This window comes from Amyelois transitella, chromosome 15, assembly GCF_032362555.1.
Source record: "Amyelois transitella isolate CPQ chromosome 15, ilAmyTran1.1, whole genome shotgun sequence".
Taxonomy (NCBI): Eukaryota; Metazoa; Arthropoda; class Insecta; order Lepidoptera; family Pyralidae; genus Amyelois; species Amyelois transitella.
In genome coordinates, this window is record NC_083518.1 from 2210600 (window position 1) to 2237451 (window position 26852).

General features: G+C 35.3%; 2 protein-coding genes across 11 annotated transcripts in view; both read right to left on the minus strand.

The window, feature by feature from the left end:
* Nucleotides 1-906: 906 nt before the first annotated feature.
* On the minus strand, nt 907-5152 carry LOC132902585 (uncharacterized). The gene is made up of 6 exons (XM_060948363.1): nt 5003-5152; nt 4235-4405; nt 3751-3885; nt 2814-3005; nt 1730-1863; nt 907-1163 (listed from the first exon to the last, which is right to left on the minus strand). The coding sequence occupies exons 1-6, from the start codon at nt 5150-5152 to the stop codon at nt 908-910; spliced, it is 1038 nt and encodes a 345-aa protein (XP_060804346.1). The 3' UTR covers nt 907.
* Nucleotides 5153-6053: 901 nt separating this feature from the next.
* LOC106139755 (protein sprint) overlaps nt 6054-26852 on the minus strand; it is a 230636-nt gene continuing 209837 nt past the window's right edge. For 8 of the 10 annotated variants that reach the window (XM_060948277.1, XM_060948276.1, XM_060948275.1 and 5 more), the window contains 20 exons: nt 25818-26002; nt 24992-25221; nt 24476-24699; nt 24014-24397; nt 23301-23858; nt 22939-23134; nt 22419-22819; nt 21781-21916; nt 21314-21469; nt 20185-20311; nt 18899-19013; nt 18117-18212; nt 17385-17481; nt 12362-12528; nt 11664-11768; nt 11174-11359; nt 10337-10468; nt 9755-9982; nt 9359-9566; nt 6054-8521 (listed from right to left, as the gene is read on the minus strand). In XM_060948277.1, coding sequence (XP_060804260.1) covers nt 8388-8521; nt 9359-9566; nt 9755-9982; nt 10337-10468; nt 11174-11359; nt 11664-11768; nt 12362-12528; nt 17385-17481; nt 18117-18212; nt 18899-19013; nt 20185-20311; nt 21314-21469; nt 21781-21916; nt 22419-22819; nt 22939-23134; nt 23301-23858; nt 24014-24397; nt 24476-24699; nt 24992-25221; nt 25818-26002 — 4065 coding nt within the window. In that variant the 3' untranslated portion in view covers nt 6054-8387. The remainder of the gene's footprint in view (nt 8522-9358; nt 9567-9754; nt 9983-10336; nt 10469-11173; nt 11360-11663; nt 11769-12361; nt 12529-17384; nt 17482-18116; nt 18213-18898; nt 19014-20184; nt 20312-21313; nt 21470-21780; nt 21917-22418; nt 22820-22938; nt 23135-23300; nt 23859-24013; nt 24398-24475; nt 24700-24991; nt 25222-25817; nt 26003-26852) is intronic. The other 2 variants (XM_060948272.1, XM_060948278.1) reach the window with 2 other exon arrangements.

The following is a 26852-nucleotide window of genomic DNA, read 5'->3' on the forward strand; positions in this document are numbered from 1 at the left end:
GATATTTTCCCTCACAGTAAGAGCATCGGTTAGTAATGAAACTAATGTACATAATAACTTCGAAAATAGAAATTGGTACATGGCCAAGGCAGGATTTGAACCTGTGCCTTTCTGCGCATTACGTATTATAACAGGGCACTGGCAAAAAATACAAGTCGTTTCTCTTAATATTTAATATACGAGTAAGTGATAAACAGTACTCACCTCAGAAAATTGAAGTGATCTGTGAATATAACGTGTATATCACAGTGAAAGTTAGTATCAAGATCCAGTATGGCTGAATTAAATATACACAGTATGACACGATCATTAGGATGATGATAAAATAAATTATTTCCATTTAATTTTTATGTACATTTTGATTAATTTTTTTTTTAATTTATTTAAAAAAAAATGTTGTGTTTTGACAGATTTGATAATGTTTATGACATGTTTTTTCACTGAGTTATCTATGATTTTTTAAAAACAAATTTAAGTACAAAAAGGTTCTTTATTTATTAAAAACTTTTTTATTTTTCCTAACGTTAGTCTCCGTCCTTACCTATCTAGAGAGAAGTCCAAGGTGCGTTTTTCAACAATATACCTAGATTAAGACTATTTATTTACTTACTAGCTGTGCCCGGGACTCCGTCCGCGTGGAATAGTTATTTTGGGCATCATTGAAGTTCTCAAGGGTAAATAATTTTCCCGTTTTTTTTTCACATTTTCCATCATTTCTTCGCTCCTAATAGTTGCAGCGTGATGTAATATAGCCTAAAGCCTTTTTAGATAAATGGTCTATTCAACACAAAATTAATCTTTCAATTTGAACCAGTACTTTCTGAGATTAGCGCGTTCAAACAAACAAACTCTTCAGCTTTATAATATAAGTATAGACTAACTTAATCTAAAAGCATGTTATATTTAGTTACGTATAACTTCGCATACTCATTCTTTCAACCGCTTTATTTCTCTCCACAAACGGGTCTATATCTGCACAGAGAGGCCTCCCCGATCCAATTCTAGAATTTTCCGAACAATAAGACTGCTGTATAACAGATTGTTCATGTTTATTCTTCGTCAGTATTTGATTTGTTGCGCGCTTGTAGTAATTCCTAACTTGTGATTCCACGTCGCAGTTGGCTTGGGGTATGTAGTTGTCTCTCGACTCTGTTCTAAACGCCCTGTAAAATATTTAAATACTGACATACATACATACAGTGTAGTTTGTTCCGCCGCTTCTTCTACACATGCGCTTTGGAAGCGGTAGTAGTAATATTAAGATTTAAGTGATGTGATGTATGCGCCATGCGGTTCCCGGCACCAATAAAAAAAAAAGTATATGATCACTCCATCTCTCTCCCATGGACGTCGTAAAAGGCGACTAAGGGATAGGCTTATAAACTTAGATTTCTTCTTTTAGGCGATGGGCTAGCAACCTGTCACTATTTGAATCTTAATTCTATCTTAAAGCCAAATCGCTGAACGTGGCCTATCAGTCTTTTCAGGACTGTTGGCTCTGTCCACCCCGCAAGGGAAATGGACGTGATTATATGTATGTATGTATGTGATGTGATGTCAATAAGTGATACCTTGTATCCAATTTTAAAAATAAGTCTATTCTATTCTTCTCCATACATATCATTTCGTGAGAATTTTTCAGATAGTGGGCTAGCAACCTGTCACTGTTTGAATGTCCTATTACAACCTGAATGAACCTACAGACCTTATAAAATATGAATACACTTACCCAGGTATCCATTGCAACTGTTTATGTGTCCTTATTTCCCTAAAGTCTTGCTTGAACCTCTCCCTGTCATACATAGATTTTGGTCTACGCGGTGGTAGGTTCCAATTTTCGATCTTTGGTTTGGCTGACCACGCCTGAAATATCAAAGAACTATTGTAACACTATTCTTAGACGTTCTCCTTAGCTGCTAGTAAAGCAGGACCACTTGATTTCTTAAGACACTTCAAAGACATATGAAACTCTGGTAAGTTGATACTATGCAGGGACTGTACAATTTGTAAATTAAATTTTTGTAATTTGTAATCATCCTTTTGTTTTTCTTTTTTATAAGTAAGTTTTAGTTTTAATTTGTGTTCTTTTAAATTAAGTTTTCTATTTCATTATTTCCATATTTTATTATAAATAAAAATACCTATTTAATTGAACCCTAATACAAACTTCCAGAATACTAAATACCTGAGACCTGGAAGAATTATTGTGATTAATTTAAAAGCTTCTCTATTTCTCTTTAGTTTTGCATGGTAAAACTTTTGCTTTCTTCTAGATATTTGATCTATTCATAGAATCCAGAATAACATAAAACTAAAGAAGTGGTAGTAGAGCCGTGCGGCTTCCAACATTTTAGAATAGGACGACTTTATCTCTTTCTTATGGATGTTATAATAGGCGACTAAGGGATGGGCAAATAAATTTGTGATTCTTATTTTAAGCGATGAGCTATCAACAAAAGCCATACAGTTGAAGTTCTAGTTTTTTCAAGACTTTTGTATCTGTCTACCTCGTAAGGGATAAAGACGTGATGAAGATGTACGTAAAGAGGTAGTTGGTACTAGTGCATATGATGTTGTAACTGATGGTTGTAACACCATAACTTCTTCATATTACATCATAATTCGCTGAGATTTATTTGAAAGCTTCACCTCACCTTGCGATGCAAGACGACGACACATCATTATTTTAGTTTTCAAGTCTTTTTACCAGACTTCAACTAGATTAGTTGCCTCTTACGACATCTATTGTTCAATAATTTATATTTTTATACTCATTCCTTCTCATATCTTCTTCTTTTCGCCAAATCACTTACCCAAGGAGTTTTCGCCAACGTATAGTAGGTAACGATATCTTTCGAAGCAGAAGGTCTGGAAAGCTGGTCAGCTGTGAACGGTCGGTGATGGAGCCTGCTCGTGGTAAGATACGGGTCCAGGTATTTCTCAAAACCGTCATGGGTCGTGTCCAAGGGTTCTAGGTCTTTGTGGAAACTGGGAGCGAAGTGATGCTGGAGAAAAACCGAAAAGAGGTTTAGGTTTAATATTGCAGTAATTATTTGGCCTTTTTAAGCGTTTAATGTTAAGTAGAAATTTTTGTTTTTTATATAAAGGACAGTTTTTAATTCATTCATTTCAGTAACCTATCCTATATGTAACCAACATACACACATGCATATGCTGAGTGGAAACCCAGTTGGTCGCATCATGTCATTTTTTTTTTTATTATTATGAACAATGATTTGTCACCTTTTGCGCCATATAAAGATTTTCTTTTTATCAAATGATTAGAATTTAAAGAAAGAATTCTTTAAATTCAACTTTTTTTTTCAAAGAAAATTTTGTCTACAGATCTCGTGGATTGTTTGTTATTATATTTGCGTTCGACAGGAATTTAGAACATAAGTAATTTATTTATTTATTTAAGTAATGTCAACTAATAAGATTGTTTGTGATACGAATAAAATTAATTTATAACCTTCAACTAACTACCTCCATCTCTTTCCCATGGATGTCGTAAAAGGCGACTAAGGGATAGGCTTATAAACTTGGGATTCTTTTTTAAGAAGATGGGTTAACAACCTGTCACTATTCGAATCTCAATTCTATCATTAAGCTAAATAGCTGAACGTGAACGTGGCCATTCAGGCTTTTCAAGGCTGTTGGCTCCGTCTACCCCGCAAGGGATATAGACGTGACCATATGTATGTATAACCTTAAAATATTTTAGTGATTAAGCAAGAGCTATAGATATACCTTGTCAAGCAGACTTGCCGGATGTTTGAACTGATCTTTATCTGTCACCAGTCGAGACGGTGCGGTGGGTTCAACGAAAGCGCTGCGCATCTCTGTGGTCCCGTGGGCTGTGCTCTGTGGCGGCCGGGCTTCGAGCTGTTCATATTATAATCATTATAATTTTTATCATCTTTTGAGGTTATAATTTAGTATAAAAATAAGAATGTTAATGTAATTAGTTAAGTAAATAATACGTAGTTCGTTTCATCGATTTTTTTGTAGCTAGGCTTATCCTATAATTACTTTATTTAAAAGTCTTAATTTCTCTGTTCAAATTTGACTGTTTTACAATGCATTTATCATTAAGTCGTATAACTCAAGTAAGTAATTGATAATACATTTCAAAAGTAAAAAATGATATTTTACTTTATTCTAATCTCACATGAGTTCCGAAGGTTCTTATAATATTAAGTATGAATATAAATTGAAGTTACTTAGTTTTTACCTTTCGTGCAACCGGATAAACATACTGATTCTCTAAACATGAGGTGTGCTTATTGAACCTCCTTGTCTCTGGTTCATTGTAACCAAAGTGTTCTGATGTCTGTGACCTGGTCAACTCCTTGGTGATGTTGTAGTCTCGAAGGTAATCCCGAAGTTCTTCAATGGGTTCTCTCTGATCGATTAGTTATGTGAATGAAATCTATACTAATATTATGAAGCTGAAGAGTTTATTTGTTTGGTTTGTTTGTTTAAACGCGCTAATCTTAGTAACTACTGGTTCGAATTGAAAAAATATTTTTATGTTGAATAGACCATTTAACGAGGAAGGCTTTAGGCTGTATAACATCACGCTTCAACTATTAGGAGCGAAGAAATAATGGAAAATGTGCAAAAACAACGGGGAAAATTATTCATCCTTGAGGGCTTCAATGATGTCCAAAATAACTATTCCACGCGGGCGAAGTCGCGGGCACAGCTTGTTATAAATTTAGATATAACAGCTGCAATTGTTACATGCATACATATAATCACGTCTTATAGAGCCATCAGTCTCAAAAAGATTGAAATGTCACGTTCAGCTGTATGGTATAATGATGGAATTGAGATTCAATCGGTGACACGTTGCAAACCATAGTCATAGTCTACTCGTATCTTTAAGTTAATTAAATCTTTCCTTGATTGAATTTACATTCAACATTTATGATTGAATGAATGTGGACATGAATTTACATACAACTTGAAATGTAATTAATTTAAAAAAAATACTTACACCTTCTTTTATTATCTCAGGTGGTAGCTTCCACCTCCTTGCTATAGTTTCGCTGGATTTATTGGTGCTAGGAAACTTTCTGATAGGGTACTCCAACCTAACTGGGTCCCAGTTCGGGAGATCATGTTTTTTCGCATAAGTAGCTTGCATAGTTTGAAACATTACACTGGCGTAGTGTGATCACAGCCTTATTTGTGAATCTCTTTTCTTTTCGGTTACTTAGCCTGCTTTATCCGAGTGTATTCTAGGCTTTATTTTATCTTTTTCTTATCGGTAGGATCAAAATAAAATGATTCCAGGATATACCCACTATATGAAAAACCAATTTTGCTAAGATTTTTTTTTCATTACATTATTAGTTATTTTTTAGATTACATTAGTGATATAATTTTTTTTTAAATAGGTATGATTTAACGGCACGCATTATATTCAGCTACACTTGGTTAGCATTAGTTAAATCAATGAAAATTGACAAGAAGGAAGAACAAGTTAGATCAATAAAGTTGCTTGCCAACAACAAACTTACTATTCGGTAGGTACCTACAATTTTTTTTATGTAGCTGGTACCTACTTGTATAACGATATCTTTTGCAGTCAAGAAGAGTTGAATAGGAGATGTTTAATAGTTTTGATAAGTTTCATGCCATGACTGGGGATTAAACCCGGAACCTTCTTGTTCAAAGGTAAAGGTAAATTAAGCACACTGTGTGCCATCTCCGTGAAATTTTTCTACATTTTTAATACTAGTCTGTCGCCGGGAACTAAGACCTCGCGGATGCTTTAATTTTTTTACGAAATTGTAAATATCTCAAAAACTGCTTGACCGACTTTGATGGCCTTCTAACTTGAAAATTATATTGTCATTATCTATCTATCTATTATTATCTTCTACATACATTTTAAATCTCATCAAAATCAGATCAACGGATCGAAAGTTACCGCGTTATGAATATATATACAAAAAATGTATTTTCGTCTAAAGTTGATTGGTATACCTCACTCGCTTCGCTCGCTCGATGATGATATGGGCTTGAGAAATGAAAATCACATAAAAGTTTGGTAAAAATTTTTTACTTCCTCACAAATGACTGAAATGTTATCAAAACACAAGATACGTGTTATAACTAACGTTAAAATACAGTTGTAGTAAATACAATGTCGATATTAACCGACAGTAGTATTGTCATTGCAGCTTATCGATAAACTCTGAAAAAGTCGATATTTTATGATTTTGAATTAATTAAATTAGATTGTCTAATTTATCGACCTTTGACAATTGTGATTGATAGGTACTAGGTTGCAGGTTTATCGATAAGTTATGCAACACTCACTGCTTTGCCACAGATGATGATGTTTTACATGATACTGGTTAAAAAAAACTACCTATCTGTGGGTTAGGCAGTTGTTTGTTTACAGTGGTGAATCAATTTTATTCAATGACATAAATGTTATTATACTTTTTTAAATTATTTCAAGACTTTAAAGATGAATAACAGATGAAGAGTATGGATAAGGAAATCATCGACAGATGATTTGCATCGATCATTGTATAAAAAGTGCTTAGAAGGTAACTATGACTATTATTTTAAAAAAGTTCTCAACAGAATTTAAAAAATCTACGAATGTTGTATTATCACTTTTTTTATATAAAAAAAATGTGTTTGTTGTACTTTCGTAGTGATGTACTTAATACTTTTGTTTATAAAATATCGTTACATATTTTATTTTATTTTTATTAATTCAGTTACAGTTTAACAATAAAAAGGCATGTTGATTAACAATAAGAAGTGAAGATTTCGTAAAACATACAAAAAAAATGTTTCAAAAGTTGTTAAGTAAAAAAAATTTAAATTGATTCACCACAAAAAAATAAAGTGATAAATATTCCCTTAAAACTATATATAAATAAATTATATTAAGAACGCCTCTATGAATATACAAAATCAATACAAAACCTTACTTTACTAATACAAATTACATCACAGTTCATAAACAAGTTTTTAAAGAATTACAATACAAATACTTCAAAAGTAAAATTCAGTTTTTGATATAAGAAACTGTTTATATTAATATTTTACACATGTTTTGATTATTATTTTTCATTTCTTAGTACTAAAGTAACATTTTGTTCTACTTCACAGATTATAAAATAAGGCAAACTATTTTTAAAACAACCAATTCTCGATAATGATAAATTTCAATTAAAAGATTTTGAGAAAATATTAAAAAAAAGAGAAGGGTGATATCGCTCGCGGAAAATACTTCTCAATTTTTTTTTATTCTTTTGCTAATTTAATTAGAGGTCTAGAACTCATGTTACTTTAATTTTAAGAATGAAACACTTCTCAGAAAAAACGACAGTTTTCAAACTAAAACAATTTGGTGATTTCGCTCTGTGTACATATCGAAATTTTAGGAACATATACATAGTTACACTTGAAGCTGAACTACCTTTTCAAGATAGTTGATTAAGTGTATAACTGATAAAACTATAAAAACAAAAAAAAAACCTTAATCAAAATTCACTCATAAACTCTAACGAAAGCACACGTTATACAAATGTACAAAAAGGCAGAGACGCCCGTTCAATTCAGTCGGATTATACAAAAAAGTTACGCACTATTTAGTAAAAAAGCTACGTTAAAAGATTAGGCTCGAGTTGAATAGCTTAAGAAAATACTGCTTGATAGCGATGTACTTAGGATAGAGTAAGCTTATGAAAACGATAGCATATACGAATCAGTTGGGTTATATCATAGAAAATATCACTCTATTGTGTTAAGGTAAAAATATACTTTCACAAATGTTAATACCACTTCTCCCTAACACCGATTCTTAGTCGTAATGAGCATATTATGTTACAACCATAATGGGCTTTATTTAAATACTGTGTAAATATTTATACCCCTAAACACGACCCCATATTAATCAGAAAGCTCCGAATTTTAAACGTACAACTTTAAAAATTACCAGCTCAATGAGAGTTTTCGATTTTCTTAATCAATGACTGCTTAGGGCAACAATACAAACAAGTTATTTCGAGTATTTGCATAAAAAAATCGACTTAGTAATGTTTTATCAACCTTTTCATTCATATAATTTTTGATTTCTAGGTTGTAAAATGTTATACCAAAAAGAAAAAAAACCTTCTAGATTTGTCGTGTTTTGTCTTTACAGAGAGATTTTCACCGCCATCTTAATATACACTTACAGTCATAATAGGTCTTTGAAATTATTTATATAATTTTAAAAGAATATTCATTCATGTTAAGAATATTCTTTTAAAAATAATTTCACTTCTGTCCAATTTCAATAGGTACCTATTTAGCCATTAAGGATTCTCTTAGAGGTTGTTTATTTATTTGACCATTGACCGATACGATTTCTATGGGTAGGATAGTAATGCCTGCTGCGGCCAAGCGATTTTAGCATCTATTCTCTTGTAGGCAAGGATGAAGTTCTGACCACTCTTTTCTGACATTACTTCTTGAGGGCAATCGTTCTCGTTCAACATTGTTTCTGTAAAAAAGTAAAAGAACTGAATTAAGGAATCAAATAACACTTTTTATATACTTAGTTTAAGTTTAGATTATACCAAATATACACAATAAAATTTTCAGCCGAATGTCTCAATGATAGAATCCATAGGCACATTTAAATAATAATACATTAATCAGTTATTTAATTAGGTATCGTGGAAAGGCATCGGCTACACGTGGACAAAGTCGAGTTCAATTTAATAACAGTCAACAATATTATCAGTATTGACTCCCACGCAGAATTAATCTGGTTCTTATGTTTGCGCAGACAAACGTGTCAAATTTTATAGTAAACATGTGACTTGATAATGAACTAGATTAGTAAAATATTTAGTCAATAATTTTGTAAATAAATCAGGGCTTGATGCTGTGACTTGCACGTGTAACCATACATATTTGATATATACATTTAAGGTAATAAATTGTAGATATGTTACATAGTGTACAAAAAACAAGGCAAAGATTTTAGGTTGTTTTTATGGATTTGGTGTCATTGGTTTAATAGTCTTGCCGAAATATCGATAGTTGAGTCTTAAATTATCTACTCTATTGCAACTCTCGATGGCTCAGTTGGTGATGGTCTGGTTCTTTAAACTCTCACGGAAACCTGTTTGTTCTATTCTTTATGTACCTTTTTATTGTTTACTATCCACTGACCTCCACCTATTTACACACTGGACTGGCTGCTGTCATTATATTATTTGTGTGTAACATTTTCTGTTTTAGTACCAAAATTGCTTTGTACTGATAGTTGGACTGGCAGTAGACGGAGCTATTAGGATTATTATTAATGTTCTTAATTTGAAAGTATTGTCACCTTGTCCGTCATGCAGCGCGAAGAGCGCGTAGTCCTGCGGGTTGGTGATGGCGGCGGCGTGCGCGAGCGCGCGGCACAGGTCGCGTGCGCGCGCGCCGGGCCGGCACGGCAGCGCCACGCGCCGGATGGAGCCGCGGCACTCGTCCGGCAGCGCCACGCGCACCACCGCCACGCCGCCCGACCGGCTCTCCAGCGACCCGCGGCGGCACTGGTAAATAATAAATAAATATATACAGATTAACACTAGTTAGCCTCGAAGAAAGTGTGAGACTTGTGTTACGAGAAACTTTATCTTATAATAAACACTTATAAAAATAAACATCCAAGACCCAGACCAATACATTCAAATATTTAATGCCAACATTAAAACATTTAATATTATTTCACATTACTTACAGGTGTAGCACTATCCGGCCCCGGTTCCGGTGCGAGTCTCTTCAACACAGCGACCGCTGAGAACAGCGCTGTGAGGTAGTATCCCCCCTCCCCTGCCAACATGGCCGCTGGTAGTAGACCAGCCATCAGTTCCGCTTCTAACTCCGCACAGACCAGTCGACAGCGGGCCACTGTCCACGCCAAGACAGGGAGTAAATCGTCTGCTCCTAGTGCTTGTTCGCCTCGGATCTAAAATGGAAGTGAATCACCTAATTAGAAGGATGATGAAGAATGTTTATTTCTTCTTTAAAAGACGGCTCAAAAAGTATTTAAACTGTTAGTTTAGACTACCTTATATATGTATAACTAACCTTAATGTTATGAATGAGACTAGTATGTTTCTCATCAAAGTCTGAAAATGAGGTATTTATCATCACGCCTACTAATTTACTTAGTATATCAAATTACTAAGCACCTAAAGTAATTTGGAATAATAACTTTCACTCAACTCTGAGTCGTGCCTTACCCATCACATAAAAGAGGAAAAATAATAATATTTCAATATGTACCTGAATTGAAATTTATATTTGTAAGTACACTTACAGCATTAAACATGACGGATATGGCCGCCAGGAGATTCTCGAGTTTGTCCAGCGGAGAGTCGGCTTCTTGCATCTTCAGGAAATGCTTTGAGATCACAGCCAACACCGCTGTGGACGGGACTTTCGTTGATTCCTGATAAAAGAAGAAAATAGTTATTCATAAGCCAGATTTTATTGTTGAAGCTGGGTTCATTGGTCTCTATGTCTCGCTCTTTTAGAGTGTGTAAACTGATTCTGTATAGTTTGATTTCATTGTATTGACTATCTCGCGAATTTTAAAACTGTTGGGAAGCAATTCTAGATTAGAGATTGTATCTGCATTTCAAATTGGAGAAAGAAAAAGTGTTAGATTCTTTTGATAAGGTGAAACCATAATTATCGCTAATGCCAACTCAACTGCACTATTTACACGATTATCGCAATACATACATATAATCACGTTTATATCACTTGCAGGGTAGACAGAGCCAACAGTCTTAAAAAGCCACGCTATGGCTTTATGATGGGATCCCAAGTTTATAAGCCTATCGCTATTATCACAATTTGGTTTATTTACATTTTAGACGACTTTACTATAATGTAAAAAAAAGTAAAAAGTAAAAAAAAGTAAAGGTCAAAAGTACCCGAAACCGCCGAGCTTGCATGAAGAGAGTTATGAATGTGGATGAAGCGAAGGAAGTATGCAGAGATCGTGGCAAGTGGAATGAGGTAGTCTCTGCCTACCCCTCCGAGAAAGAGGCGTGATTTTATGTATGTATGTATGTATTACTATAATGTGGTTCTTTTTTAGTAATAGTAATTAAATAATAGACTTGGCATTGGTTTGGTATTATTTTACCTTGACTCCAAACTGCAAGGGCGTCGAGTGTTGGGCTCTCTCGATGGCGGCGTGTAACCGGCGCACGTCCGCCGCGTGCCAGCTCGCCAGTTGGGAGTACAGGCGCGTGCGCAAGGGACGCACTACCAGTCGATGCATCACGCCTTCTAATATCGCGTCCAGGTTAAGGAATTCCGTTGGTTTTAGCTGAAAGTATTTAAATGGTATTTTGATGAATCCTGATGTTTCTGATAGAGTAAGAATGGGTCACTCTCCATTTTCTTAGTTACCATTTATATAGGGACAGCAGTTGGCCATAATTTTGTTTAGCAATTTTTGAAGTTGCTGCCAACAGTATAGAATATTTAAATGCTTTTTGGGGAGAAATTCTGATATGTTTAACACGTTGTGTTAACTCGAAAAAAGTAAGGAGTAACGTGGCAAGTGAAAACATATAGTCCTAGTCTCTGCCTCTCCGAAAAGGGGGTATAATTTTTATATATTATCTTACCTTAAGCCTCTCTTTTTCCACTTCTTTCTCAAACTCCCGCTCGCCGTGCTTCACGAGGTAGTTCTTCATGCCTGACATGAACTGCCTCATGTTTCTCATCGTCACCTGTTGAGAAACAGTTACATAGACGTTACGAAAGAGTTATTCACTTAACCCTGGAGACATGAAATTGAATTCATATTCATAATTTTCTTTTACATAAAGTTTATGAACTTTCGCAAGTAATAATTTTATCAATCATTGAAATATTACCAAGCAAATTCTTGGATTTATAGGTTTATATAGATATAATATAAAAGGAGCATGGGTTCGTTGTCATCATGTTTCTTCATGATATTTTTTCATGTTTATTTCAGAATATTTTCAACATCGGTTCGGAATCGGAAATGCAAAGAGTATATCGGTAAAATCGTAACAATGCCATCTAGTGCAAATCGGTGGAATTACCACGCGGTCAATACATATCGCTGCGTGTCCACTCCTTATAAGTTCTGAGAAATATACATATTAGATGGCACTGTCGATAGAAAATCATCATTAGGAACGAGGAGGATGAACTAGTTATGTAAAAATTGTGAGAACCCTATTTATAGTTGTTACATATTTATTTAAAATAACAAAAAATATTTTGCTGTCGATTACAAAAAATAACCCTACGATCAAAAAATATGCAGATCGTCTATGGATAGAGCACTTACCTGAGGACAAGTCTCTTTCGAGTCCAACGTGCATGCGATAAAGTTGTCTATGTTCTGAGCAAAAGTGGTGCTTTTGTCGTTTGCCAGGTGCAAAGCGTACGCTCGCACCGCTGCGCCCGCGCCGCGTCCCGTGCGCCCGCCACGCAACGCGCGTACTCTTCCTGCTGCTGTAAATTTATAAAACACAAATTAAAAATAGTTAGTTATTCATAGTTTTTATTTGATGTTTATTGAGGGCATTGTGACAAAATATATTTTATATATCCGATATATGATATGTGTAGGGTCGGCCATGTTCGATAAATTTCCATTAAACATATCTTTATACGATTTCGATTCGACTTAAAAAAATATCAAAATCGATTCATCCTTTCGGTTGCTATGAAGGCAAAAGCAATTCAATCCTCGCGTGTATTTAGTATAAATAAGGAGAGCAAAAAATTTTTTCAAGATTAAATTGTAATAGGTAATTAAAACAATAACCTAATAAAGTTGCAGGATGAATCAAAGCAATGACGTGCGCTGAAATTGATAAATTGCACACAAAGAGATAATGGATTTCATTGTTTCAATTGCTATCGCTACACCATGTGCATGATAACAATGTTATATTAAATTTAGAATATACCTAATACTTATACTTAGGAGCTTGAATTTAGAGTAAATAAATTATAGCTTTGTCGTGCTAAAACAAAATTAAGGTTGAAATTAAGAGACAAAAATGAATTCATTAAGGTGCCGTGTGGTTCTCGGTACCAATATAAAAAAAAAGATGTCTTGAAGGGCGACTAAGGGATAGGCTTGTAAACAAGGTATTCTTCTTATATTATTCTAATAGGCTAGCAACCTGTTACTTTTTGAATCTCAATTATATAATTAAGCCAAACAGCTGAATGTGGCCTATCAGTGTTTCAAGATTGTTGGTTTGTCTAGCCCGCAAGAAATATAAACATGATTATATGTATGTACATATATGTTATAAATTAAGAGAAGTGACAATAAAAATAATAGCTACATATTTCGACACAACATGAACACATGAACTGAACAGCTTGACCAGAATAGCAGATGTCTTCATGTAGCGACTTAAAAAGTAACTAGTTTGGTGAAGTAAATACAATCAACCTGCCCCTAAGCATGGCACGCGCGACGCCGTTTTTATCGCGCGCAAACTATCGCTGTTCTGTCGTTTCACGTCATAATTAGAGCGTAATACTATGACGGTCTCTGTGGCGCAGCGGCAATGTCTGTGACATTGCAGGTCCCGGGTTCGAATCTTAGTCAGGGCATGATAAGAAAAGAACTCTCTCTGATTGGTCTGGGTCTTGGATGTTTATCTATATAATATTTATTATAAAATAAAGTGTATTTGAGTTAGTATCTCGTTACACAAGTTACGAACTTCCTTCGAGGCTAACTCAATCTGTGTTATTTGTGCCGTATATATATTTATTTATTATTATTTATGGAGGCTGATAATATTGTGTAAAAAATGACTGAAAGAGCAAGAAGGTAAATTAGGTTGTCGCTCTGAGTAATAAACCTCATTAGTAAAAAAATGTTTTGTTACAGAATAAACGAAAACAACAACAATACTACATTTAAATAGAAAAGCATAATGAGTTATATCGAGCATAGTAACACTTTTTCCTCGGTACGTTATGCTAGTCAAATATTTAACTGTTATCAAATGGGACTATTAATCTTTGGTTATATTGCTCTTTTGTTAATAATTTATCTTATCATTTTTTAAATTATCACGTCAATCATGGAATACTACATTATGAAGTTGTTGAAAATATAGCAAAATCAAATTTCAATTAATTTGCTCAGGCAAGTCACTTTCTATGTAAAATTAAAATTGTTATATAGTGAAACCTTAAAAATACTCAGGTCGGATGATGAGAAAGACTTTTTAATTACCAGGAAAAATCTATACTATAGGTACTATTATGCAGCACAACCTAAATGAAAACTCCCTACATGTATGTACGTGTAATATTACCTACTTATATATCTCAGAGTGAAATCCGACGTTTGAAAGAAAGGTACATCGGTCATTTCTTCTTTTTCGTTCATCGTTTCGTTCGATTTACAGCAACAACCGAATTTTCCACACAAACGTTGCCATAACTTTGATATCGCCATCATTATTTTCTTCAAAGGACTCATTTTCCTCGGCTGTTTTTCTGAATGATTGCCATAACAGTGGGGAGATTTCGCTTCTACAGTTGCTTCGAATCTACATCCATTTTTTGCCAAATTACTACACAATGCCGTCAGCGCGTCGGCCTTTGCCAGATTTGCCTGAAATTTGGGTGCCGTTAATTGTTCTTTTGTCAGGAACACCCACTCGCTCTCCAGCATAAATGTATCCAATGTATCACCACGGAAATTCTTTACTGTGGTCAACGCGTACAACTCCTGCGGCGACACGTGCGTGTCTTCACACGGCTTCAGTTTCCTCGTCCAGTCTTTGCTAGAACCGGGTTTCTCGACACTTCCTCGCAGCAACTTCGTCCAGTCTTCAGATCGGTCCAAGAAATCGTTGTCCTGCAGATTCTTCGCCCACCGACTAGGTCCAGGCTTCTCCGAAGGCTTCTCTGACTTTTCTTTGAACAACTTTTTGAACCACTTCATGGCTGATCACTTCGCGGTTCTGTCCCGCGTGTATGAATGATTTGAATCTGTAGTTTCGCATTCACACAGCACAGCTCGCAGACCGCTGCCGACTGTCAGAAAACACGATCGACTCTGACTAACAATTTCGCGGCACGCGCAACCTATAGGACCTTTAACCCTTATAATAAATTAATTATTTACATTTGCACAGATAACGTATTACGTCTTGGTCTCGTTGTTAAATATTAATTACTTTGATATGTTGCATTGGCATTTAGGACATTTTAATTGTAGATATCGCTCTGCTAGGAATAGAAGAACTGGATTTAAATTAGAGTAATAGGATATTTGATCAATTGATTTAAGGCGGCAGAACTGACGAATTTTAAAATCTTGGATAATATGGTTTTTACTTATGACGTCTACAGCTGTGCTTATTGTTTTAGATGTAATCTGCAATTTATGAACAAGAAATAGGAAATAGAAAAATTTAACTTACATTGATTTATATACATACATACGTAAAATCACTAAACGTTACAAAAGGCCACTTTCAATACTGAATATGATGGAATTGAGATTCAAGAATCCCATGCTTATTATTCATTTTCTTAAAATAGGTAACCTTTTTAACCATTAATCAAGGAAAAGTTTTAGTCCCTCTTAGGATAGATTGGAACCTGTTACTATCCGTGAATCTCAGTCGATGTAATTATTAAGCCATCCCGGTCAATGAAATGTTTAGTACTATTGGCTATTTTACCCCGTAAAGAATAGACGTATAACGTGTGAGAGCGGTTTATGCGGCAGAATACCTATATTTATTCAAAAAATTCACAATTCAAAACTTTTATTCATTATTATGAACTATATGACTTCAACATCACTTAATTATTGTCATATTTTTGGATTCACAACATTGGTTGACGTCAAATAAGTTACTTTAAACTAAGTTTACTGCCGCTTTCTACGTGTCAGTGCAGAAGAAGCGGTAACAAAATGCACTGCAGCATATTTTTCAACAACGTCAAATTTACAATCATCCAAATTTAGAATAGAAACGTGGACGAGGGAATACATTGTTGTGATATGAGACTTTTATAATAAAAAAAAATATGAGCATAATTGTAGAAAAAAAAAATTAAAATTAATTCAAACAAATTACCCTTAAAATGGATGTCGCAATGACAATACATTATTACAATGAACTAAAACAAAGATGGGAATGCTAATATTGACACGGCAATTATTATCAAATAAATATAATATACTGCGCCGTCGGGCAAAATTGTTTATTTTTAAACACGCGGTCAACACGTGTAATTGATAAATACATATCGTCACGTCTATATCCCTTGTGGGGTAGACAGAGTCAACAGTTTTAAAAAGACTGATAGGCCACGTTCGGCTATTTGGCTTATTGAATTCAGTGTATTTGATATAGAAGAAATCCCAAATTATGTCATACTAGAGGCCGCCCGCGACTTCGTCCGCATGGAAATCATATCAATCCCGCGGGAACTCCGGGATAAAAAGTAGCCTATATGTTATTCTGGGTCTTCAGCTACCTACATACCAAATTTCATCGTAATCGGTTTAGTAGTTTTTGCGTGAAAGAGTAACAAACATCCATACTGACATCCTGACGTCCTCACAAACTTACGCATCACTACATAGTATAAAACAAAGTCACTATTTTAGTCTGTTTGTCTGTATGCTTAAATCTTTAAAATTACGCAACGGATTTTGATGCGGTTTTTTGTAACAGGTAGAGATCACTCTAAAATCTTGAATCATCAAGAGGAAGGTTTTTATGTATAATTTTTTCCGAATTTTTCACCCGTGCGAAGCCGGGGCGGGTCGCTAGTTTATAATATTAGTAAGACATACCCTAAAGCAAAGTGGCAGAGGGTGCAACTGGGCACACGCAAAGATGAATGATATGTATATGTATAGTGTGATTCGATCTCGAAAATATCCGTATCTCCTAAACTAACTCTTGGATTTTCAGAAAAAAATACAGCTAACAGTCTTCAAAAGACTGGAACCACAAGGCACACTCTACCATACTCTATTCTAATGAACATACATTCATACATATGGTCACGTCTATATCCCATGCGGGTAAGACAGAGCCAACAGCCTTAAAAAGACTGATAAGCCACGCTCAGCTATTTGGCTTAATGATAGAATTGAGATTCAAATAATGACAGGTTGCTAGCCCATCGCCTAAAAAAAGAATCCCAAGTTTTACAAACTCGCCTAAAAAAAGAATCCCAAGTTTTACAAACTTGGGATTCTTTTTTTAGGCGATATCTATGTAGAATTAAAATCATCTGCCTATCCCTTAGTCGCCTTTTACGACATTCTAATGAAAATAGAAAAATATTCGAAATCTTACCCAATAATGGGTCCAAGCGGTCTCTGAAGCTTTTGGCGCGGGTCGCGGCAGCGGGGCCCCGTCTGGGGATCGGGGACTCCCACTCGCATGGCTCCTCCTGATTAGAATAGAATAGATTTATTTTCAAAATAGGATACAAGGTATCACTTATTGACGTCACATCACTTAAATCTTATTATAACTACTACCGCTTCCAAAGCGCATGTGTAGAAGAAGCGGCGGAACAAACGACACTGCAGCATTTTCATCGGACGTGAATTCGTCGTTTGATTCAATACAAAGTTAACATAAAATACATACATACATACATATATTCACGTCTATATGCCTTGCGGGGTAGACAGAGCCAACAGTCTTGAAAAGACTGATAGGCCACGTTCAGCTGTTTGGCTTTATGATGAAATTGAGATTTAAATAGTGACAGGTTGCTAGCCCATCGCCTAAAATATGAATCCCAAGCTTATAAGCCTATACCTTAGTCACCTCTTACGACATCCATGGGAAATGAGATGGAGTGGTCCTATTATTGGTGCCAGGAACCACACGGCAATCATGGTAGAAAAATCATGAAAGAAAATAAATATAGAACAGAAGAAGTATATAATACTTAATTGTAATCCACATTTTAATTATACCTTATTCTTTATACGTGTCCTTATGTGCAGAAGTTGAGAGGACTTACACTATAAAATACTACTTTTTTAATTAATTACAGAACAATAAACCCCTCACCTGTTCATACGATTGTTGTCTGTCAGTGGGCGGTATCAGGCCGTCCCACTGGGAACTGTCCCACGGCTCGGAAAACACCGTCCCATCATCACTTGCCTGCAAATTAATGTACATACTTCACAATAGAACAAGTCCATATCTTTCTCTTGGATATCGTAAAAGGTGACTAAGGGATAGGCTTATAAATAGGCGATGGGCTAGCAACCTCTACTGCACTATTTCAAACTTAATTCCATCATAAAGTCATATAGCTACAGCTAGCTTAGCTTTAGCTTTTAGCACTGTATATGCCTTATGTGAGTCACCTTTAACCCCATTTACAACCACAAAAAGAGAAATATCTTCATTTATATTGAAAGTATTTAAGAGAATAAACTAAGCTAGACTTTGGTGAAGCGTTCTCCACTTCATTTATTAACATTTTTATCTTCTGGTAAGTCTGAATGTAAAGCCGCCATTTCTAATACGAGTAGGTATACTGACAAAATCCAAGTCTACCAAATAATAATCATTAAATTTTTGATAATAACCATTGTTCTAATATACATACATAAAATCGCGTCGCTTTCCCAGAGGGGTGGGCAGGGACTTCAACCTTCCACTTGTCACGATTTCTGCATACTTCTTTCGCTTCATCCACATTCCCAGTTCAGAGGTTTTAAATTAGTTCTAATATGCTTCAAAAAAACTGTATTAACGCATTACTAAATGCTGATGCTAAAGGAGAACTTAGGGTCTCCTGTTTAAACCTTCAAGACAAGTCTACCAAGTCCAAAACTTACCTGTTCCGATAAAGGTCGCAGGTCGTGAACGTTGTCATAACACGACGCTCTGGGCGGAGATCGCACTTCTTCTGGCAACGCTACTGGCTCCGAATTCAGTCTTAGTTCTGGGAATCTACAAGAAGAATTACAATATTACTTAATTAGAATCAATAACAGGTTGCTTACTAATCAATAGATAGGTTTTTAATGCACGAAACCCAAACAAAAAGACAAAAATCCTTGTATTAAATTTATCTTTAGTTTAAGTTGTATTCTTATCATTTAACTTTTATGTACATAAATATATAGGTAAATAAAATAAAAAGAGTGCGAGGAAGAGAGGAGTATTGGGAGTTATGAACATTTTTAAAATTACCTAAGCTCAGCTTTTAAGAGTATTGAAGCAGAAACTATCTACAGCTTACTCTCTAACTCTTTTAGTGAAATCGGATCATTGACTTTTAAAATTAATTTAATGAAAAACAATATTTAACTGTGTAAAACGTAAAAAAACTTATTTCTATTCCCGCAAGTCTGAAATCCTCTCTTAATGCACCACTAGATTCCTACATGCCAAATTTTAAATCTATGGCTGTACGTTGATAAGTCAGTGATTCAGTAAGTGTCCTTTTGTATATTTATTTATTTATTTAAACTTAATTGTACAAAATACAAATATATAGCAGCAAATAATGGCGGACAATACTAGAAATTATTGTATATAAAACATTATTCATCTTTTAAATGAATTTACTGTTTACTGTCGGATCTAAATGCTGTTTATTTAATAATAAACTAGCTGTCCCAGTAAACGTCTTTTTTCCATAATTTTTAAGTAATTTCTTGTTAAAATGTGGACAACTATTATCACTAAAGGGTATGAAAAATTGGATGTTGGCCGATTCTCAGACCTATCAATATGCTCACAAAATTTCATGAGAATTGGTTAAGCCGTTTCGGAGGAGTACGGGAACGAACATTGTTACACGAAAATTTCATATATAAGACTAACTGTGCCCGCGACTTCGTCCGCGCGGAATAGTTATTTTGGGCATTATTGAAATCCTCAAGGATGAATAATTTTCCCCGTTTCTTTAACATATTCCATTATTTCTTTGCACCTCATAGTTGCAGCGTGATGTTATACAGCCTAAAGCCTACCTCGATAAATGGTCTATTCAACGCAAAAAGAATTTTACAATTCGAACCAGAAGTTCCTGAGATTAGCGCGTTCAAACAAACAAACAAACTCTTCAGCTTTATAATATTAGTATAGATATCTAATGGTTTAGTTTGTACATTACCTCTGTGCCACAACTTGATGGACCGTCAGATGCTGACCTCCGTCTTCAACTCCACTCAGCCTGCTCTCTTGTTCCGCTAGCGATGGGAAAGCGCCACTTTCACTATTTGCACACTCTTCGTTTTTATCTGTAAAATAAAATTGTATATTGACGAGTTCACCTGAAAGTTTCAGTCAGTCTTCAGTTGAAACGATGAATTGAGAGAAAATAGTTTTAAAGGATAACTACTATTATATTATATATATATAATAACATCTTATATTATATATATGTATATAATATAAGATGTTATTATTAAAAATGCTGTGTGGTTCCCGGTTAGAAATAAGAATAGGACCATTCTATCTCTTTCCCATGGATGTTGTAAAAGGCGACTAAGGGAAAGGCTTATAAAATTGAGATTCTTCTTTTGGGCGACGGGCTAGCAACCTGCCACTAAATTAATCTAAATTCTATCATTAAGCCAAACAGCTGAACGTGGCCTATCAGTCTTTTCAGGACTGTTGACTCTGTCTACCCAGCAAGGGACATATTGTATGTGATTATATATGTATATGTAGGTATGTATGAAAGCAAGATGATATTTATGAGGTATATATTAGTATCTTCTACAACATTTGAGAAAACCACGAGAATTAAATAAAGGCTGACGATTATTATCGCCTCGTTGTAATTTGTATCATTAAAATAAAATAAAAAATATGCAACTTAATATTTTGTGCTCATGAAGCATTATATTTATAAAATAAAAATAAAAAATGACCAAACTACTTGAAACCCAGACTCCAGATAAAAAGCCAAAAGAAAAAAAAAAGAATTGCTCTTCAAATACATTGGTTGGTTCAGTTATAAACAACTAAATTGTACATATAAAATACAGAGGAAAAGTTAATAGGTAATGTGTGTATAGGCTTATAATTGCTTGATTTCAATTCATTAACTAATTTTTTTACTTATTTGTTTATTAAAAATAAAAATTTACATTACATTATCAATGGTGTCCGTGTAATTATTTATATTTAGTATAAGTGGCATCATTCGTGTTCTTTTTTCAAACCAACCAATGCGGAAGTGACACCAAGGAGCGTGATAACAAAGCGGTCCCGACTACTATAAATTTTGCACTGACTTATAAACTTCCAACTGGAGTCAACGGTCCAAGTTTGTTCGTTCTTGCCTGTGGGTGGCTTGGTCGTGACCCTCGGTGGCTGCACCGGTTTCACCTTGGGCTTGTTCCGGATGGACACCAAATTGTCCACCGACGATGAAGTGTTTGGCGATGAAGCTGGAACGTTGAATATTGAGAACGTTAAGTCTTTGTTTTTTTTAGATAGATAGTTAAACGGCAACAATATTCTATCAAGTTATAATCAAATGTGGATTTCTTAAAAGGTGACTTAAACATATTTTAAAAAAATTCAGTGTAAATAACTTAAAAGGAACAAATTATAATCAATATCTACATACCTAAGTTTATTTGTTTTTAGTAAACCTATAATTCAACTTCTTTCTTACTTTTTCTTCCTTTTCCAAAAATTGTCACAATCTATAAACTATTATATGTACTTTTTATCATAGTACTAATTTATTACTTACGAGAAAGTTCCTCAATGCTGTGCATGTCCCTCAGCGGATAATATGGATGGTTTTGATTCGGGGGTTCCGAGTACCGTTGAGCCAGGTTCACGCCCACTCTGATCAGCTTTCGTCTTTGCACTGGAGGCAACGCGGCCTAAAAATGATAATGGCGCTAATTACAATCTGATTAAGACACAAATTAACGTACTTTTGTTAGACATTCAACTTTTAGTAATACGAGTGTAATTCGGCATAAAAATATCCTGTGTGGTGTGATGTTATTGTATTTACGAAATCAATTTATTGGTGCCGTGAGGTTCCCGGCACCAATAAAAAAAAGAAAACGACCACTCCTTCTCTTTCCCATGGATGTCGTAAAAGGCGACTAAGGGATAAGCTTATAAACTTGGGATTCTTCTATTAGGCGATGGGTTAGCAACCTGTCACTATTTGAATCTCATTAAATTCTATCATCAAGGCAAAAAGCTGAACGTTGCCTTTATTTTTTCAAGGCTGTTGGCTCTGTCTACCCCGCAAGGGATAAAGACGTGACTATATGTATGTATTTATCACGAAATTCAGTTACGTTACGTTGTAGATTTAATTTGCAGAAATAAGTTCAAATGATAAGAATAAGTATGTAGAATCAAACTTACTTCATTAATTGCATCTACGGGATCAGCATAAAACGGACTGCCAGCATTATCTTTATCTGAATCATCCTCAATAGGAGCTTTAACACAATCGTCTTCCAATTTAACAGTCTCCATGCTCTCAGCACTACAATTTTCATTATCCCTATTCTTTAACGCTGCTTCAATCTCTTCCGTTAATTTCTTATTCATATTGATAACAATGTTAAGTTTATCCGGCCTCTTTGGTACAACGTCCCCCTTGCTATTTGTCGTAGCTATAATCTCATTAGATCCATTGAAGCTCTTCTTCAAAGAGCTATCCGAGAAGTTCTTTTTATCGTTCAAACTTTCCGTTGAATTAAGTATGTGAATGTTTTCCTTTTCCAATATTGATTGAGCACTTTTAGCTGCATTTAATTTAGCTGTAATAATTAAACGATTTGGTTTGTTAATAAGACTAAAAAACTGCTGGCTCTGTCTACCCCGCTAGGGATGAAGACGTAATTATATAAATTAATGAATATATTTTCAAAATACTTACGCAAAGTATCGGGTAAAAGATCTGGTCTTTTACTTTTCATAAATCCATTACTTATATTATTATCATTTTCAGACTTCAAAGGTTTAAATGTTGAGCAATTGTTGCTTTCTGGTCCCCAAATATCTTCGTAATCTGACACTTTGTCCATCAATGAACTTCTATAATACACGCCTGGAGATTCTAAAATGTCTGATTCCTAGAAAATAATCATAAAAATATTGTTTAACATTTGATAAAGTATTTTTAAAAGAAAATTTTATTCAGTTCAATATTTGACTCCGTTGATGTCGTGCTGTTAGTTAGTGATAACAATGAAACAAAGAAATGCAACAAAAAAATTCATACATAAATTACCCTCCTACCTGATAATGTCTGGACTCCTTTCGATGGGAGTGTCTACTCCGTCTCGATCTACCAGAGGGTGTGGTACTTGTGGTATTCGAATTTGGCGACATAACTTTATCTCGATCTTTACCCATCAATGGGGACACAATAGAGTGATTAGACATAGGAGAAAAAACATTTTTACTAGACACTGGGGAACTTCGAGACAATGGTGAGAAAATCTCACTTTTATTAGTTTGACTTATTGGAGAAAAGACACCGCTCTTTGAAGATATCGTGTCGTTAGACACGGGCGAGTTAATTTGACTCGTTGGTGAAAATATGCCACTGGTGACGGAATTGGTCCCATTGGGTGAAACCAAGTGATTTGGAGCGAAACTATTACTGGATTTCGTATAACTGTTCACAATAGGATCTATAGATTCGGATGTATTTGTCTGTGATTGTGGCTCTGCTGGGGATTCTGGTTCGTTGGTATTCGCCTGTTCAGCCATTTGCCTTTTGAAACTTCCGTGCAAGCTAGCAGTCATCGCGTTAATGCACTCTCCTTCAGGTGACATACGATGCATCATATTCTATACAGGAACAGGAATAAGTTTCGGTCAGTTAACATCATTGTACCTCACAATTTACACGTATTTATTAGTATTAGGTTAGAAACGTTGTCAAGCAATACGACCATATCTCATGCTAGGAGCAAACACGCAATGCAAAATTAGCCTGTTCTTACCTGTTCTCCATCAGGGTCTGGAAAGTTTTGGCCGGAGTCCATTATATTGAACACTGAGTCTGTGCTACTGTTATTGTTGATGGCATTAGACGCAAGCGTTAGTTGTAGCCGGTCGCTTTGGATGCTTTCATTTATTTGATGATTGTGGATTTGTGTGTTATTGACACAGAAAGTAACTGTTGTCGTGACGGTTATATTTCCATTCTGCGAAGCCTTGTTAATTTGACTGAAAGCTTGAGCTTCGGATTTTGGAGATAAGGAAGGTTTGGTAATAGGTGGTTTAGCCCATCGGGGCGGAGGCGGGGGTGGTGTGGTTTTGACGTGATTTGAGGTGGGAGAATGTTGAGTGGTCGTTGGGAACGTATGGGGCTGTGTTATATGAGCCTGAAAACAGGTGATTAAAATTATCATCATTTATTAACAACACCAAAAGCTGTACTAAGTATTCAAAAATGAACTTACGGTGCTAGACATAAGGTTTAACGTGTTTGGTGGGGTAGGTCTGGGTGCTCTTATAAAAGAGCCGCAGGGCTTGGCTGGTGGGGATGGCGGAGTTCGTCCTTTGAACGTGCTAAAGTTTTGTTGACTAGGTGGGGATCCTGACGTTTCGATTGGCGACATCTTCAATACAACATTTTTGTCTTTATCTGGGCTTAACACGCGTTCTCTTGTATTCGGTCCTGTACCTGTAAATGTTAGTAATAATTCAACGTTTTTACACAACTTTATGAATTTTATCGCTGCACAATGATCGCACTTATTTTTACTTTTATGATGTCGGTCGCTTTTTTGATATCGGTTTGTTGAGTGCCCGCACATTCTGCGACAGACACATCCGCTGGGTGTTCCATTTTAAATTTTACTATAACTGACGGGGACTTGTTTATGTGATCGTGACGTTTTAGTAGTAAGAACTGTATCCTAAGTTACATACAATTAATAAATTGATATTTTTTTTATCCAGTAGGTAATACTTACTGGCATTAAAACTACTAAGACTAGATCCAGTATCCGAAGGGGTGACGGCCATAGGAACGACACCATTCGCCAATTGACACGGTGACAGTAGACTGTTAGGGTTGTTCTTCGGGTTCGCCATGGGGTAACCCCAGAACTCTTGGCCCAGTAGGGTCAGGGAACTCAGTTGTTGACGACTTTTAGCCTCCCGAAGAGCGCGTGGTAGTTGGAGCTGCACTGGTAACTCGTCGCTGTAATAGGAATATTTGATTGGTTAGATCTTCAAAAGTTTTCATAGCAGAGGCATAAGAATTTAAATGATGATTTAGTATCGGATAGTAACATTGAAGTAGGTAACCAAAAGACATCTTGTTTTCAAAAGCAAGTTTCTCCTTAACAGTGGAACGTAGAATCTTTATTTATTTTAAAAACAGTTTTGAAACTACTACTAAATTTAAATAAGAAACAAAGACTGGGACAAAAATAGAAGTGCAGCTTTATTCATTTGGAAGTCAAATAAATTTGAGTTATTGATTCAAATAAAACGAAAGATACAGCTCACCAATGTATTACTTGGATTTCCTATGGATGTCGTAAAAGGCGACTAAGGGATAGGCTTACAAACTTGGGATTATTTTTTTAGGCGATGGACTAGCAACCTGTCACTATTTGAATCTCAATTCTATCATTAAACCAAATAGCTGAGCGTGGCCTATCAGTCTTTTCAAGACTGTTGGCTCTGTCTACCCCGCAAGGGATATAGACGTGATTATATGTATGTATGAAAACTTACAGACAATAAAAAGCTCTTCAATCTAACATAAAACTTGTTACACAGAACACTTACCAACACTGCGAATAATGCGCGATCAACTCCGGTATGTTATCGAATCGGTTGTGGGACGTTTCGAGTCCTATCCGACCGTCGGATGCCTGGATCAGATAGTGTTCTATGTACGGCCCTTTGTCGGCGGGTAGACGGACACTGATCGCCATCGTATCGGGCTGGCTGGATTGTCGGACCACGAAGTTCTGGGAATTCGTTAATGTTTATTTAATTTGGATTCTATTTGAATGGAGCTTTGTTTTTGACTGGAAGATAGAAAAGGATTTAGTTAAAGTGTTATTGCTAAGTATTTATTCATATTACAAGGCATTTTCAATTCCAAAAAAATAATATTTTAAATGACATCCAGCTGTAAAGTCTGCTAAAGATAATAAATGTAAAAAATAACATGTTATTTCTGATGAGTTAAGGGTACAGATAATGATATCACGTGACATAAGGTTTAGATACGCAGGCTTAATCTTTTTATGAGTTTAAAGAGATGTACTTATATCTTAAAACAGTTACAGTAATCGGTAATACCATCTTTCATTATAAAAATACACCACAATGCTCTTACCTACGCGAGAAACTATGCAGTTCGCACATTTTTTGTTTTATCTTCGCTTTTAGAACTTCTTCCCATTGACTATAGTAACGGTTGCATCCTCGCTGCTGGAGAGGAGCCCGGGGAAAGCCTTTGACCATGGATCCTGGATTGGGTGAGTCAGGTTTTTACACGAACCAACTCTCGTCTGACCTCCGCAATCTTTGCAGGAAAACCTAACCTGTATTGGATCGATCATGGTTACACATCCAGTTGCCTGAAAGTGCTGGTTTCCTCATGATGATTTCCCTCCCCGTTAGAGCATCGGTTAGTATTCAAACTAATATACATAACTTCGAAATTAGTACATGGCTGAGGTGGGATTTGAACGTGTGCGCCATACGAATTTTAAATGGGCACCATACCTATTCGACCACTGACGCTTTTCGCTTTTAAAACATCAACTACAAAACACTACGTATATAAACTAGTTAGATAATAAACTTATA

Bases quoted from the DNA above. Each gene is read 5' to 3' on its own strand.
- LOC132902585 (XM_060948363.1), bottom strand. From the start codon at position 5,152: ATGCAAGCTACTTATGCGAAAAAACATGATCTCCCGAACTGGGACCCA. The intron at 3,886-4,234 runs GTAAAAACTAAG...TAATATGAACAG, and splicing joins TTTATCCGGTTGCACGAAAG to CTCGAAGCCCGGCCGCCACA. The intron at 1,164-1,729 runs GTAAGTGTATTC...AATATTTTACAG, and splicing joins CAGTTGCAATGGATACCTGG to GGCGTTTAGAACAGAGTCGA.